Below are 13,576 nucleotides of genomic sequence, written 5' to 3' on the forward strand. Positions count from 1 at the left end.
CATCTTTTTTTTTTTTCTCATCCTTCGATGAGAAGTCTTCCAGTCAAAAGGTTGTAAATCTGTCCACACGACTTGGATGAGTCAGAACTCTGGTTGCAAATGCATTTATTACAACTCTATCCATATCTTTGCAATCAGTGTCACAGAGGCTCTCTTTCAGTCATCTAATGCAGTTTCCAAAAAGCACATCAGCCTTCCTTCAGTCTGTTATTTGAGATGCTGGACGTTCTGTATCTCCATACGATGTGTCACAGGAATTTATATCCTAAGTCACCAGTGCTGGTTACACGTGACATTGGGACAACAACGAGGTTATCGTCAGCCCTACCCGAAGATAGCCTTGATCCTCACACAAAGCGATCTTCTCTACTGGTTTTAAAAATTCTTGTAAAATTTTTCAAACATGCAAAAAGTAGGGCTTCCCTGGCGGCACAGTGGTTGAGAGTCCGCCTGCCGATGCAGGGGACACGGGTTCGTGCCCAGGTCCAGGAAGATCCCACATGCCGCGAAGCGGCTGGGCCCGTGAGCCATGGCCGCTGAGCCCGCGCGTCCGGAGCCTGTGCTCCGCAACGGGAGAGGCCACAACAGTGAGAGGCCCGCGTACCGCCAAAAAAAAACATGCGAAAAGTAGAGAATGGTAGAATGAATGCCCATAACCCGTCAATCAACACCTCAGGAACAGTTATCAAGATTTTAGTCTGCTACGTTCATCCTCCCCTTCACTTTTCCTCTGTTTTTTTAAAGCGTTTTAAAGCAAATCTCAGATTACATGTTGTTTTACCTTTACTACTTCTATCTGCATTTCTAAAAACTATGGACATTTTCCTTCCAATAAGCATGATCCGTTATCACTTCCCAACCCCACCCTGGAAGTAACAATAAATCCTGAAGATCTAATACCCATTTCCTAAACCAAACTTCCAGGATTCTCTCAGAGGTGTCTTTCATACAGTTGGGTTTGAATCAAGATCAAATCAAGATCCACACATTCATTTGATGATTATATCTCTGTAATCTGTTTTACTCTCGAGCACCCGTCCATCCCCACCACCCACTTTTTATCTTCATGCCAGTGACTTACTGAGGAAACCAGGACCGCAGTCCTGGAGGATAGCCCCCATTCTGGATTTGCCTGTTTGCTTCCTCATAAGGTCACTCAATCTGTTCTTCTACCTCCGTGTGTCCTGTGAGCTGAAAGTCAGCTCTGAGCTTGAGTCCGTGCAAGTCCACCTTTGGGGGCAGGAATACTCACTACATAGTCTTCATATTGCCCCATACAAGGAGACGCATTTATTTCTCCTCAGCGTTGGGGAGGGGGAAGTTCCCCCCTCCCCTTCTTGAGTTCCTTAGGCCGGTCTAATAATTAAATGGACACAAGACAGAGTAACAGGAGAAAAGAACAAATTTAATTCATAGGTACAGAAGTCTCACAGAAATAGGACCTAAAGAAAGGACCAAAGCAGGTGGCTTTTATACTTCTTAGACGAAGAAACAATAAATCTGTGAAGAACCGACAAGACAAAGACATTTGGGCTTCGGGTCATAAATTAGTGAAGAAGTAATAACAAGGTTTGTTTACACAGCCTTTTCGCCGGCCGAATTTGCCATCTCTGGTGATAAGGATGTCTCTCTACCTCCTGGGGCGGGGAGGGTACCTTTCACATGGGAGATTTATTTCCTGCTTTCTGGAGACAAAGGAGGGTCAAAGTGTTCTTCTTCCATTGGTTGTTTCTTAAGTAACCTTAATTCAAAATAATCAGTATGCCACTTTGGCCTATTTTGGGGTCGGCCTGTCCTGAGCCCCAACGTTAGTGATGTGAAAATTCAGATGGTGAGAGTCTGACCTCTCCACTTAAAATTCCCCCATCTACCTTTCATTTAGTGGTTTCATACACTGATGATCTTTGCCTAAATCAATACTTTCAGTAAACGTTGCAAAACGATGATTTCTTTTTCTAATTCCATCATTCCTTCTGATTTGCTGCTATTCTTCTGTAAAGATGAATCTCCCATGACCAACGAGGGAGTTCTGGTTACCTTAAAATGTAGTTCGTACTGAAAGGTAAGATAAATGCTTAATTCTTTACCTTTTTCATTGCCGCTTTCCAGAGACAGAGTTGGTCCTCCATTTTCACTGCCAGTAGTGATCAATAAGGCGTTTTACCTGGGGAATTTCTTTTTCGGGGAGAGCAGGTGAAGAAGTTGAGCTGTGGATTGGGTCACTAAAGTGTCTCTGACAAACAGAACCCCATCCCAATGTGAGCTCAACGACCTTTCTGTATGAAGGTTTAATAGGCAATCTGCTTCATTTATTTTCTACCACAATTTAGAAGGTACCACTAACAAGATTAATAAATGTAACATAAAAAAATCCTTAATGCATCTAGAGTAACTGACAAGTATGTTCAAGCCAAAGATCCCCATTTACCTACAGACAGGGAGAGACGTGAATTTTAATTTTGCTTTTGAAATACGGGTGCATCTGAAATTACAAAAGTGTGTCTGAGGTAGGAAAATAATGAAAGTATCAATATATGTAAGCTACTGGATCACCTCATCAGATCCCTGCAGTAGATCACCCAACTGAACGAAGACAATGCATTTCAAACTGTGTTACTAGCATCTGAAATTGACAATGTTCCGCTACCCAAATCCAAGAAACTTCTTTGTTTAGAAGATTCATGTGGCGGAAGGCAGTCTGAGGTTGTCTATTAAAATGCACAGAATTTGAACTGAGGCTCAACTGTGCCGTTTGCTATCAAGGTGATCCTGAGCAATCAGCTTCTCTCTGAACCTGAACTTCCTCCTAAAACGGGGATGATGAGTATTGTGGAGCCGTTTCCAAGAATCTGAAAATAAGGGCAAAAGCTTGCTCTCGGAGAATGAAAATTTTAAATCAACACGTAACACAAAGGGCAGAGAAATGCCAAAGGCTCCTCGGCTAACAAGCTGTGGCTTCAGTTATTTGAGATGCGGGACGTTCTGTATCTCCATACAATGTGTCACAGGAATTTATATCCTAAATATAAATTAGGATCGAATCCAGTGGGGGCCTGGCACCAGTGAGAGCAGGAAACATGAATATGTGGACAGGGGCCTCTCACTGTCAGGGAATTCCAGGATTCCACATCCAGGGTAAAGCCACCCCCTGGAGAAATGACCTGGTCCCAGCTACTGCAGCTGCCGAGCCAGGGGGCTAGGCCTTCTGACCCCTCCAGCCACAGGCCTGCGCCACCTGTGTCACCTTCTGAGGACAGCATCACTTCCACGAGGGCCGCCTGCAGGGGAGAACTCTCCGGTCATGGGGACTTCAGGCACAAGGCTCCTGAGAATGAGTGCTGAGGGTAAAGCAGCAAATCCGACACTCCACCTACAGTCTGGCTTTTCAGGTAAATCAACCGTGTGAGTCAGTGCACTTTGAGGGGTGGGAGCCTCTACCTCGTCGGATTCTCAAAGGGGTCTTTAAATAAGAACCACCGGGCTCGAAGAAGAGAAGAGAAGAGAAGGCGCTAGTCAGGCCGACTCAGCTGATGGATGTGAACTTCACAGTAAGAGGCAGAGAGAGACTCAGTGCCATGACAGAATCCAGTTTCTGAGTCTGAAGGGCAGGGGGAAGCCCCCAGGACCACAGGAAAGACACTGGTGTCCCAGGAGAGTACCAGCTTTCCCCCAAACAGACAAAATACCCCTCTCATTGTCTCCACATGGACATGTCTGGAGTAATTTTCTTTTTTCTTTTTCAAATGTCTACCAACTACAGAGAATAACTGTAAAAACTAACAAGAAAGAGTCAATACGTGTAAAACTACAAGGTGCTATATACAAGTATTAGTGGGGTTTTTTGTGCTCTGAATTCAAATCTCTTGCATAAATATGAAACAGATGACCATCAGATGTCATTGGGTTTAACAAGTTAACACAGTCAGACCTAACTGTTAAGCCCAGCAAGTAGATCTCCCATCATGATCATTTTAATACTGATCCAATCCACACCCCAGGTCTGGAGACTGTTTCTTAAGAGCAGGGAAAGAATGTTATCAGGTTAGAACCACTGAGGCCCTTCAGAACTGGAGTCTGGCTTTTTCTACTGTTCTGCCACCATCTACCCTATACCAGAGACTTGTGAGACACCCACAGGCCATAATGTTTAACTTCAAATTCTGATCTTACAGGAAGGAGCGTCCAGCCTCCAGTTCATCAAACTGTTCCAGCATGACATGGCCAGAGAAAATAAGCTTCTCTTACAGAGTAACCTGAATTGTAAAAAAATAATTAATTTGAAATACCAATCCCCTCTCAAGCAGGGCACTTTATTTAAAGGACACAAACATAAAGAGGCTGGCTGATTTTCCACGTGGAATTAAAAAAAAAAAAAGAAAGAAAGAAACCAAATGATTAAACCCTAAGAAATCCCTGAACACAAAACTCTTACAGTTTTTTCTTTGGAGGGGCGGGGGCGGGGGCGGGGGTGGGGGTGGGGGTTATTAACATAAGCATCCTCTCATCCCTTGCTTGGAAACTACTATTGTGCAGAGAACACCTTCCCCTCCTAGCCCAATTCTACTTGGGATGTTTTGCATAAAATAATAAATTTTCCTCCACAGCCACTGGAAACAAAACAGAAGGAGCGGTTCCAAAATGGAACACAAAAAGAGAGCAGGAAAACTTTACACTCTACTCTACGCTTAATGTTGTGGTGATTATTGCATAATCCCTGTCCCAGTTAGGGTGTCATTATGAGAAAAGAAACAGTACATGTAGGTGAAAAAAGCAGGGCCTTTTAAAGATGAATATGATATACTACCAAATGTAAAATAGCTAGCTAGCGGGAAGCAGCGGCATAGCACAGGGAGATCAGCTCGGTGCTTTGTGACCACCGAGAGGGGTGGGATAGGGAGGGTGGGAGGGAGACTCAAGAGGGAGGAGATATGGGGATATATGTATAGCTGATTCACTTTGTTATACAGCAGAAACTAACACACCACTGTAAAGCAATTACACTCCAATAAAGATGTTAAAAAAAAAAGGATGAATATGAAAGTCCCTTGACCTTTTCAATTAGGGTTAGTTCCATTTCTACATGGGGTATAGACGCCCCCCACCCTTACACCCAACAGCAAAAGCCTTGTACTTTTCAAAGAAGATACATCGAAAATGTCATCAAAGCCTTAAACATTTTCATGATGCAAAATGAAAGCCTGCAGTATTTAACAGCTGTGTAAATGCCTTCCCATCTCAGTTCATTTTTAACTTAAATCCTTATTGAAAGCAATACAGATATAGAAAATTTAGAACAAATGACCTGAAAATATAACCAGTTACCTTTCTAGATAATAAAGAGCAACGGATTGACTTAATGACACAAAATACAAATACCAAGGAGGTGTTAATCAAGAAAGTTTTCTTGCTGCAAATGAAGAAACTTGCTGCTTCCCACAGCTACCAGAGTTGTAAGTTTTGGAATATATGAAACATACGCTCTCTAACCCTCAGAAGATGATCTTTTCAACTTAATTGAAGCTCGTTTTCTTCCTGAAATAGTTTAGCCCATGATTATCTAAGAAATACACAGTGCCTAGCACTCACTTTGCACTTGGCAAAGGGCAGTCACTGTCACAAAACACATGTAACCCATGCCTAACTTCCAAACTTTGACTAATGGAAACAATCCCCTAATCAAACCGGTATAATGTATTTTAAAATCATTCAAGGAACCAAAAAGGTTCTCCCTATAATGGAACTTTTAAAGGGACTTGACCATACACTTGATTTTGGATTTAACAGTTTTGCCATCACTAAATTCATTACAGTAACTCTGCAGATACCTTTTTAGTCTTCATCAATTTTAATATTCTTACTCAGCTAGGTAATGTTCAGACTGATGAGCGTGGATTACAGAGCAATGTGCAGACTTCAGCATGATATGAGGAACCACTAAAGGAACGGGGGACAGCTTCCCATAGCAGCCACTCTGGGCTGGGGTAGCTGCCTTCAAATGTCTGAAGATGCATTACTTTGGGGCGGGATTAAACTTGTTTTGCAAGCCGACAAAAGGAGAGCAAGAGACCTGTGTGCAGAATGAATTACAAAGAGAGCTTTCCAACACCACGGAGCTTCCAGAGATGCTCCCCAAAGATGACCCTGGCTGGATGCTAGAGAGGGAGGTCGCCCACCCAATGCAGGACTAGACTGGATGCCCTCCAAGATCTTTTCAAACATGAGATATGACAATGCTATGTTATTAAGATGCGATCTTTGAATGTCTGAGGAAGACTAGAGTGCATCATCTTATGCCTAATACGCTGAAGCCAGCTGCTTTTAGATTATGATTTTTGGTGCATTTTACTGAAGCAAAGACCTTTTGAGGATGTCAACTCTCTTAATTGCTTAGTTATCTATATTTAAAAGTGGCACGCTTGTGAACTCTTAGGTACTGAAGCCAATATAGCCCAGAGCCTACTGGATGATGGATGGATGGATGGAAGGAAGTAAAGGGAGGGAAAGAAGGAGGGAAGAAAACAGGGAGGAAGGAGGAAAGAAAGGAAAAGAACCACGCAAAGCACCACATGCAGAAGGTTCTAGACAAACAGTATTACAACAAACAGCTAGAGGAAGAACACTGAGGAGAAATCTGGGAAATGCACCTACTTACGGGTCTAGGGGTCAACATTCTAACTTTTCAGAAGTCCTGCCTCCCGAGCCCACCCCCTCTGAGCACGTGGCACAAGGGTCTCCGTGCAATACTGCTTTTATCTCCTACTGTTTTGTACTTTTTTTACGGTGTTATGTCTCATACTGCATATAAATCACAACCAATAAATTAAATTAAAGTAAAATTATCTTTTCACACTGCTTCCGATCTTTTTTCTCGAGTTTTCTGTGTTTGAAATGAATGTTCTCTCCTGCTCACAAATGTATGGATAGAAAATGCTCTCAAGAGACAGATTTTTATTTGGACATTCTGTGATCAAAAAGGAATAGATATCATATTGTACAGATGGGGAAACTGAATACACTGAATTTAATACTGAACTGAATTTAAGTGACTTACCAACGGCCCATGGCAAATTGCCAGTGGAATCAGGGTCATACTTCCTAGTCTAGAACTTTCTCTTTTAGTACAGTACGGCAGGTAGGAGGGAGGGCACAGGAAAATGAGGGGCCAGTGATGACAACTGGCCTTCAAGTTCACTAAGGATAAAGGTCTGGCCAGGCTACTTTCATATGGGCTACTTTCATAAAATCACTTTTTCCTGCTCCTGAAACCCTGGAAGAAGGAAATGAGAGCAAAAGAGTACAAGTCCAAGGCTGGGTCAAAGCTGACTCTTACAAACAATCAGTCACAAAATATATGAGCTGCAAAAATATTTTCACTGTATTCTCTAAGGGGCTTTTTCGTTATGGTCCTATAAAGTACTACAGTGTGCTTTTGCTTCACACTGAAGCCAAAGCACAGGTGACCCAAAAGAAGACTTCCAAAATTAGGAGAAATATTTACAGGATATGGGGAGCCTGATGCATTTCAGACCCATACAGCAGTCCCAAAAGGCCCAGGGGTTCTAACTTCTAATCAGTGATAAAAACAGAGAAGGATAAAGATGTGAAAAAGAGGAGAAGCAGAGGCGGTCCAGAACAACCTCATTAGCATGCAAATGACTTAGCTGACAAATGATTCAACAACCAGAAAGCAAAAGTTGCCAAGTACATCATTTCCATTTCCCCACCACTCAAGTCCAGAGACTAAGGACAGACCATCAGGCACACAGAATGCATTTTCACCTACAGCCATCTTCAAATACACAGTTTTATTAACAGAGGAAGATTATTTGAATGAGAAAGTGATTTTTACTGCAAATAAAGCCCAAAATATTGTTTTGTCCCTTTTACCCTTTTCTCAGATATGGAAAATTGGGGGTGGGGGGCAGGTGGGAGGTAAGCAGCCTGAGCTGCCCTTTTTTTCTAAATGATAAAAGAGAGAAATCCTGTTGGGTGGCCAGGGGGTGAGGCGGTCTATTATTATACAATTTCTCATTAACAGCAGCAAGATTGCCCTTCTCCTATTAAACAGAACAGGCATTTAACCCCTGAGCTCCTCCTGGGAAAAAGGCAGAAACTGCTTATTCACTTAGTCATAATTACCGTTTTCGCAGGTCCCAGAGGAATAGCGGGTCTCGATCAGTCTGTGAGGTCGGTCCTGACTTTCCCAATGCCACCCTGGCAGCTGATCGAATCGGCACGCAGAATGATTTTTCCCCAACCAAAAAAAAAAAAAAGTTTCGCTATTTCATCCATTCCCTGCAAAATGAGACGTGGGAGTGTTCGCTATTCTTTCTGGTGAGACAGCATAGCAAGGTGGAAAGGACCCAGATTCTGGGAAACTTGGGCTTGAATCCTGCACCTGCCTCGGCCACATTCAGCTGTCACCTGGACTGAGTTCCTAAACCTCCCTGAGCACCTGCTCCTTTGGGAAAACGGAGCTGATGCTAACGACCTGATAGGACCGTTGTGGGGAACAGATGTACTCACGATGCAAACTGCCTGGCAGAGGGCGAGCTCTAGGCAAATGGTAGTTGTCATATCACTACTTCATGGAATTTAAACTTCTCTCTCGCTTGTCGGGGTTGCAGGGACCCCGGTGCCCTCTCTACTCCATGGCATCTCTTACTCTGCTTGCCACGATAAAGACGGAAGCGTCCCTTCTTTGAGCTGTGACATCTGATCCAACAGTGTCCGTCCCCGTCCACACAGATGTTTGGCAAAACCCGATTCAGTGTACCGAGGAGGTGTTTTTAAGAGGCTGTCTCTGAGAACACATCGCTTCTAAAAGCTGGGACTGCCTGTACCTCAAAGACATCGACTGGGCTCTCGATGCAAAGCCTTTCACAATGCTTGACTTGAGCATATTCTGGGTCCCAAATTGATTGCACTGGAACGTCTATTTCTAAGAATTGCCGATCACACACCACACTTACATCTTCAAGTCGCTGGCACAAATTAACTTTGACCGAGAATGAAGTAGTAACTGAAAGGTCAAAACAAATTACATTTGGAAAGTGTCGCATAGAGAAAAAGAAGCAAGACCACCACCACTGTTCTATGCATAGAAATGCTCCTATCGACGATAAAGAGTGCTTTCTTCCTGAAGGCTGTTCCTTCTTTCAACCTTAACTTTTCAGTTCAGAGTTGGGCTTGCAGGCATAGAATACCCTCCAACCCAAACGGAGGGGAATCTTTCAAGTCACCCACCACTCACTCGCTGACTGGAGTTGGGGAAATTACAGAATAAACCCCATTTGCACATCAGAAGAAAACAGAGCTATTTTTCAAGATCAATTACCCATGATAGTTTTAAAAATAGGAAGATGCACACTACCATATTACTATATATGTTACAGCTAAATAGCTCTTCAAAGGAGATCGTTAACAAATTACTATAAGACACTGGGCAGATATAATGTGTTCCGTGAATACAGAATAGCAAAAGCCACTCCGTGCTACTTGTCCACAGTTAAACAGAACCTTCAAGCAACTGCACATGAAAGGAAACATCTTTCTCAACTCCCAGTGCATTTGCCACTAGACTGTAAGCCCCTTGAAGGAAGAGGCTGCGGCCAGGGTGGTCACAGTAGCCCTCTGCTTGGCTCAGGAAAACACCTCTACAACCAGGTACTGAATTAATGGAATAAACAGTATCACACACCTTTTTCAGGACGGTCTAAAATGCTCCCAGAAACTTAGAAAGGCTCTTTGAAATGTTTTCAGACCTTCCTAGCATAGCGTGTGAACACTTGGAAAGGACAAGCTTTGTGATGGATGATCCTAAATTTTCAACGTCCACTGAACAGAAATGAAACACCAGAGGAAAGATGGATTTTATGTGACTCAACCTCTTGCAAGTGTGTGTGACCTCAAGTCAACTGAATTTCACTCTGTGCGGAAAAAGTTACAAGAGTAGTGAGCCCAGGGGAAAAGCTGCCTTGAACCCTCCAGGGCTTAAGATGCTGACCCTTTGTAGGCCTTGGCTTCTGAATTAGACCCTATTAAATAAAAGCGTTTCTTCTCTAACATGGCATAAAACAACTGGCATGCACACATGAATGAGCTGGGCCTGCACATCAGCTACATTAGCTCGACAAATGTTTCAGTAAACTAAAGCAGCTATATAATTTGAACAAATAGGCAACTTTTCCAGAATTTGCACTCATTGGTTCGTTAACTGAATAATGTGTCAGCCTAACAAAATGGTTGCCTCTTGCCATCTCAGAGAAGCAAAATCTCCCCAGGGTGGAACGTTCCATTTTCTGAGATTCTCCCGTAATAGGCAGGGGACTGCACACCCCGCACTTCATTGAAATTAGCTAGCTATTGCTTCATTCTGTTGCCTTTCTGTGCAAAACTGGGGAAAAGGCAAAGTAAGCGAAATAAGGAAGCACACAGAATACTCAGTGGCTTCAAATAATTAGCTGGAAAGAAAAGTCACTCAGGATAGACCAATGGCAAGTTTTATGCTTCCCATTTAGATACTGAAAATACAAAGCTAAACCTCTTTTTCAAGAATGCCCAAGACTGGTGATCACAGGGCTTACCCCAAAATGAAGCTGAGACAGAAACTCTTATCAGAAAACATGTTACCTGTATCCTTTACCAAAGAGCGAAATGACACCAGGCTTTTGAGTCATGATGCTGAGGCAGTTCAAGATGAAATTAACTTGCTTAACCAGAGCTAGAAATCCCCCCAACCTCTCAGCCCCATCCCAAAATCGAGCAGGTAGGCCACTAACTGCTATACAGTCGTGGAGAAAAAACGTGCAAGATGTTTTACCTCATAATCTCTATGTACCAGAATCCTAACACAGCACAAGGAGTGGCAGTTACTATGTAAATGGTCGCAGCACAAAACTAAAGCCAGTTGAGATAAACTCAAAACAAATTGGAATCTCTGGAGGAGGTTCCAATGGCCTAATTCGAGTCTATTTAAAAACAAAACAGTAACAGAATAACAATTACTGAAGAACCGCTTCCTAAAATTACTCTCCTGTTGATATGTCTCAGTTCTAAAATGTCATGAGAAATCTGCTGGCAGGTCACTGATTCTGCCCTAAAAGAAAGCATTACCAAAGAATGCCACCGAAAACAAAGGCCTTCACACAAGTAAGTGAATACCCTAAGCACGTAAGTATGTTCTTAAGAGGGACATTGAAAAAAGCAGAAGTCATATTAAGTTCAAAACACCAAGAAAAAAAAATGAACAGCAGTTCCTAATTTTAGTAATATTATATATCACCCTCCCCCCTCAAAAAGAACTGTCCATGAGTTAAGATTTGTTGATTTTACATATAGACACTTTATATATTTGGGACTCCCTGCCCTTAAGGAAGAAAAAGAGGAAAAGAAATTAAGCACTATATATGACATTTATAGAAATGTAGAGGGGTTTTTTTTTTTAATGAAATTCAGGTTTCATTTGGGGGTTACTGTTTTACAGTTTCCCACTTGCCAGAAATTTTAAACAGCACTGATCATCAGCGAGCTTCGGATATGTTAAAGTCTGGAACAGGAGTGTTGCTTTCACAACACTCCAAAGGGCCTCCACTCTTCCCTTACTTTCCCTGCTTGTCTTCACTCATCAAAGTAGGTTTTTCCCTGCAAAATGTAAAAGAGGCAGGGGCTATGAAGGGCAAGCGAGACAAAAAACATCCAGGAAGCACGTCTCCGTTTACACAATTTGACTTTTCACAACAAATAACGCAAAGGGAAAGATATTTTCTATATCGTGGGGCTTGGACTCAGGGATTTGTAAAAATAATCTCATGATCCCTCAGCGTCACAAGAAAGATGCTTTTTTTCTTACGTCAAGGTAACATTTAAGCAATCTTAGATGTATATAGCACTTGAAGAACTGATGCTTTCAAATGGAGAAGAGCTTTGGTTCTAGATTCCAATACATTACAAAAATGCATGGTCTTAAATTCACCATAAAGAAGATGCCTCTTTTTATCATCAATCGACCAAGAGCTATTTAGTGTCAAGGAGACACATCTGCTGTACCCCTCATGATGCTGTTAATTAGGAAAGCTAAGGGGAAAAAAAAAATCCAACGCTAATCCTTTGATACACTATTTGAAACTCACTATTAATCTGATGCATGATATTTTCTGGGGTGGTGCCAATGATATGAACTAATCAAGCCGTTTACTACTTCATCAATAATAAATCATTTTTAAGACAAAAATTACAACTTGGTATGGACCTCACCAAGACCCTCGCCAATTCAATCGGCCCCTTTGCCGGTAATTTAAACAACAAATTCCTGCCTGGAATCACCCATTCAACATGCGTTTTTAAGTGAGTCCCATTTCAACCTTTTAATAAAGTGCCACCAGCGGATCTGTCACCAGGTGACACACTTAGTACCAAAAAGAAAATCGGGTGGGTCAGAATCCACTCCTTACTGCCTGGAGGCACCAAAGAGAAAAGGAGTGCAGGAAGCTGACTGGACTGGTGGACCTCAAAGGGGAGCAAGCACTGAAAACACCAATTTAAGTGCCTGGGGCAAAAGGCAACTCGCCTGCACTCCCTAGCTAAGGCGCCCAGAGGGAGCTGAGGGGAGGCCGTTGCTGGAATGGGGGACAGAACAGAAACTAGGGAAGGAACGACCGGGATGGAGCACAAGGGAAAGACAAGCATGGGGCAGAAGGAGGGACAGGGATGGGGCAGGCAGGGGACCATATGTTGGGGCTGGAGGGGAGGGCAGGGATGACAGAGATGGGGCCAGGGATGGGGATGGGGCTGGAAGGACAGGGATGGGGCAGGAAGGAACCACAGCAATGAAATAGGGAGGACTACAGGGATGGAGCTGGACCGAGAGGCAGAGATGGGGCAGGAAGGGGCGACAGGGATGGAGCTGGTCCAGCGGAGTCACAACCACATCCTCACCACACCTCGCTGGGGCGCTCGCTACGCGCCACGCGCCGCGCTGGGCACTTCGGGGCGCTCTCTCCCGGAGTCCCCCCAACAGCCCTCCGATGCCCCATTTCAGAGACGGGAACGGCGAGGCCGGCCCTGCAGCGCCCGCTCCCCGAGGTCGCCGGCCGAGGGGGCAGAGGCGGCTGAGCGCCCGACCCTCCCGGACGCAGGGTGTCGCTGGCGGCCACGGGGGGCGGCAACGCGGGGGGCGGCGCGGGCCGGGGAGCCGGTACCTGGGCTCGGGCAGGACGATCTTCTTGCTGGCGCGGGCGGCCGGAGTCGCCTTGCTCTTCTCCATCGCCATCAGGTAGCTGACATCGGCCAGCACGGCCTCCAGGTCCGCCATGTTGGCGAGCGGCGGCGGCGGCTCCTCAGGACCCGGACGGGACGCGCTCCCGCCGCCGCCGCCCGCCGCGCCCCGACGTGGGGGGGCCGCCCCGGGGCAGCCCCCCCGCGCGCCCCCGCCCGCCCCCGCCCGCCGCGCGCCCCCCCGCGCGCCCCGCTCACCGCCCCGCGCGCCTCAGCCTCGCGCCCGCCCCGCCCCCCGCGCGCCGCCCGCGGCCCCGCGCACGCGCCGCCGCCCCCGCCTCTTCCGCGAGAGTCGGCGGGG

The 13,576-nt window shown here is 44.9% G+C and overlaps 1 protein-coding gene across 2 annotated transcripts in view; it reads right to left on the reverse strand.

Moving 5' to 3' along the window:
- The window catches only part of GRK3 (G protein-coupled receptor kinase 3), a 117,434-nt gene extending 104,088 nt beyond the window's left edge, over window positions 1-13,346 (reverse strand). The window contains exon 1 of one of the 2 annotated variants that reach the window (XM_079941941.1): window positions 13,200-13,346. In XM_079941941.1, the coding sequence (XP_079798067.1) occupies window positions 13,200-13,312 (113 nt within the window). In that variant the 5' untranslated portion in view covers window positions 13,313-13,346. Of the gene's footprint in view, window positions 1-12,941; window positions 13,066-13,199 lie in introns of those variants that run through there. The other variant, XM_079941943.1, reaches the window with a different exon arrangement.
- Between the last annotated feature and the right edge of the window lie 230 nt (window positions 13,347-13,576).

The sequence above is a fragment of the Stenella coeruleoalba genome, assembly GCF_951394435.1.
Source record: "Stenella coeruleoalba genome assembly, chromosome: 14".
NCBI lineage: Eukaryota > Metazoa > Chordata > Mammalia > Artiodactyla > Delphinidae > Stenella > Stenella coeruleoalba.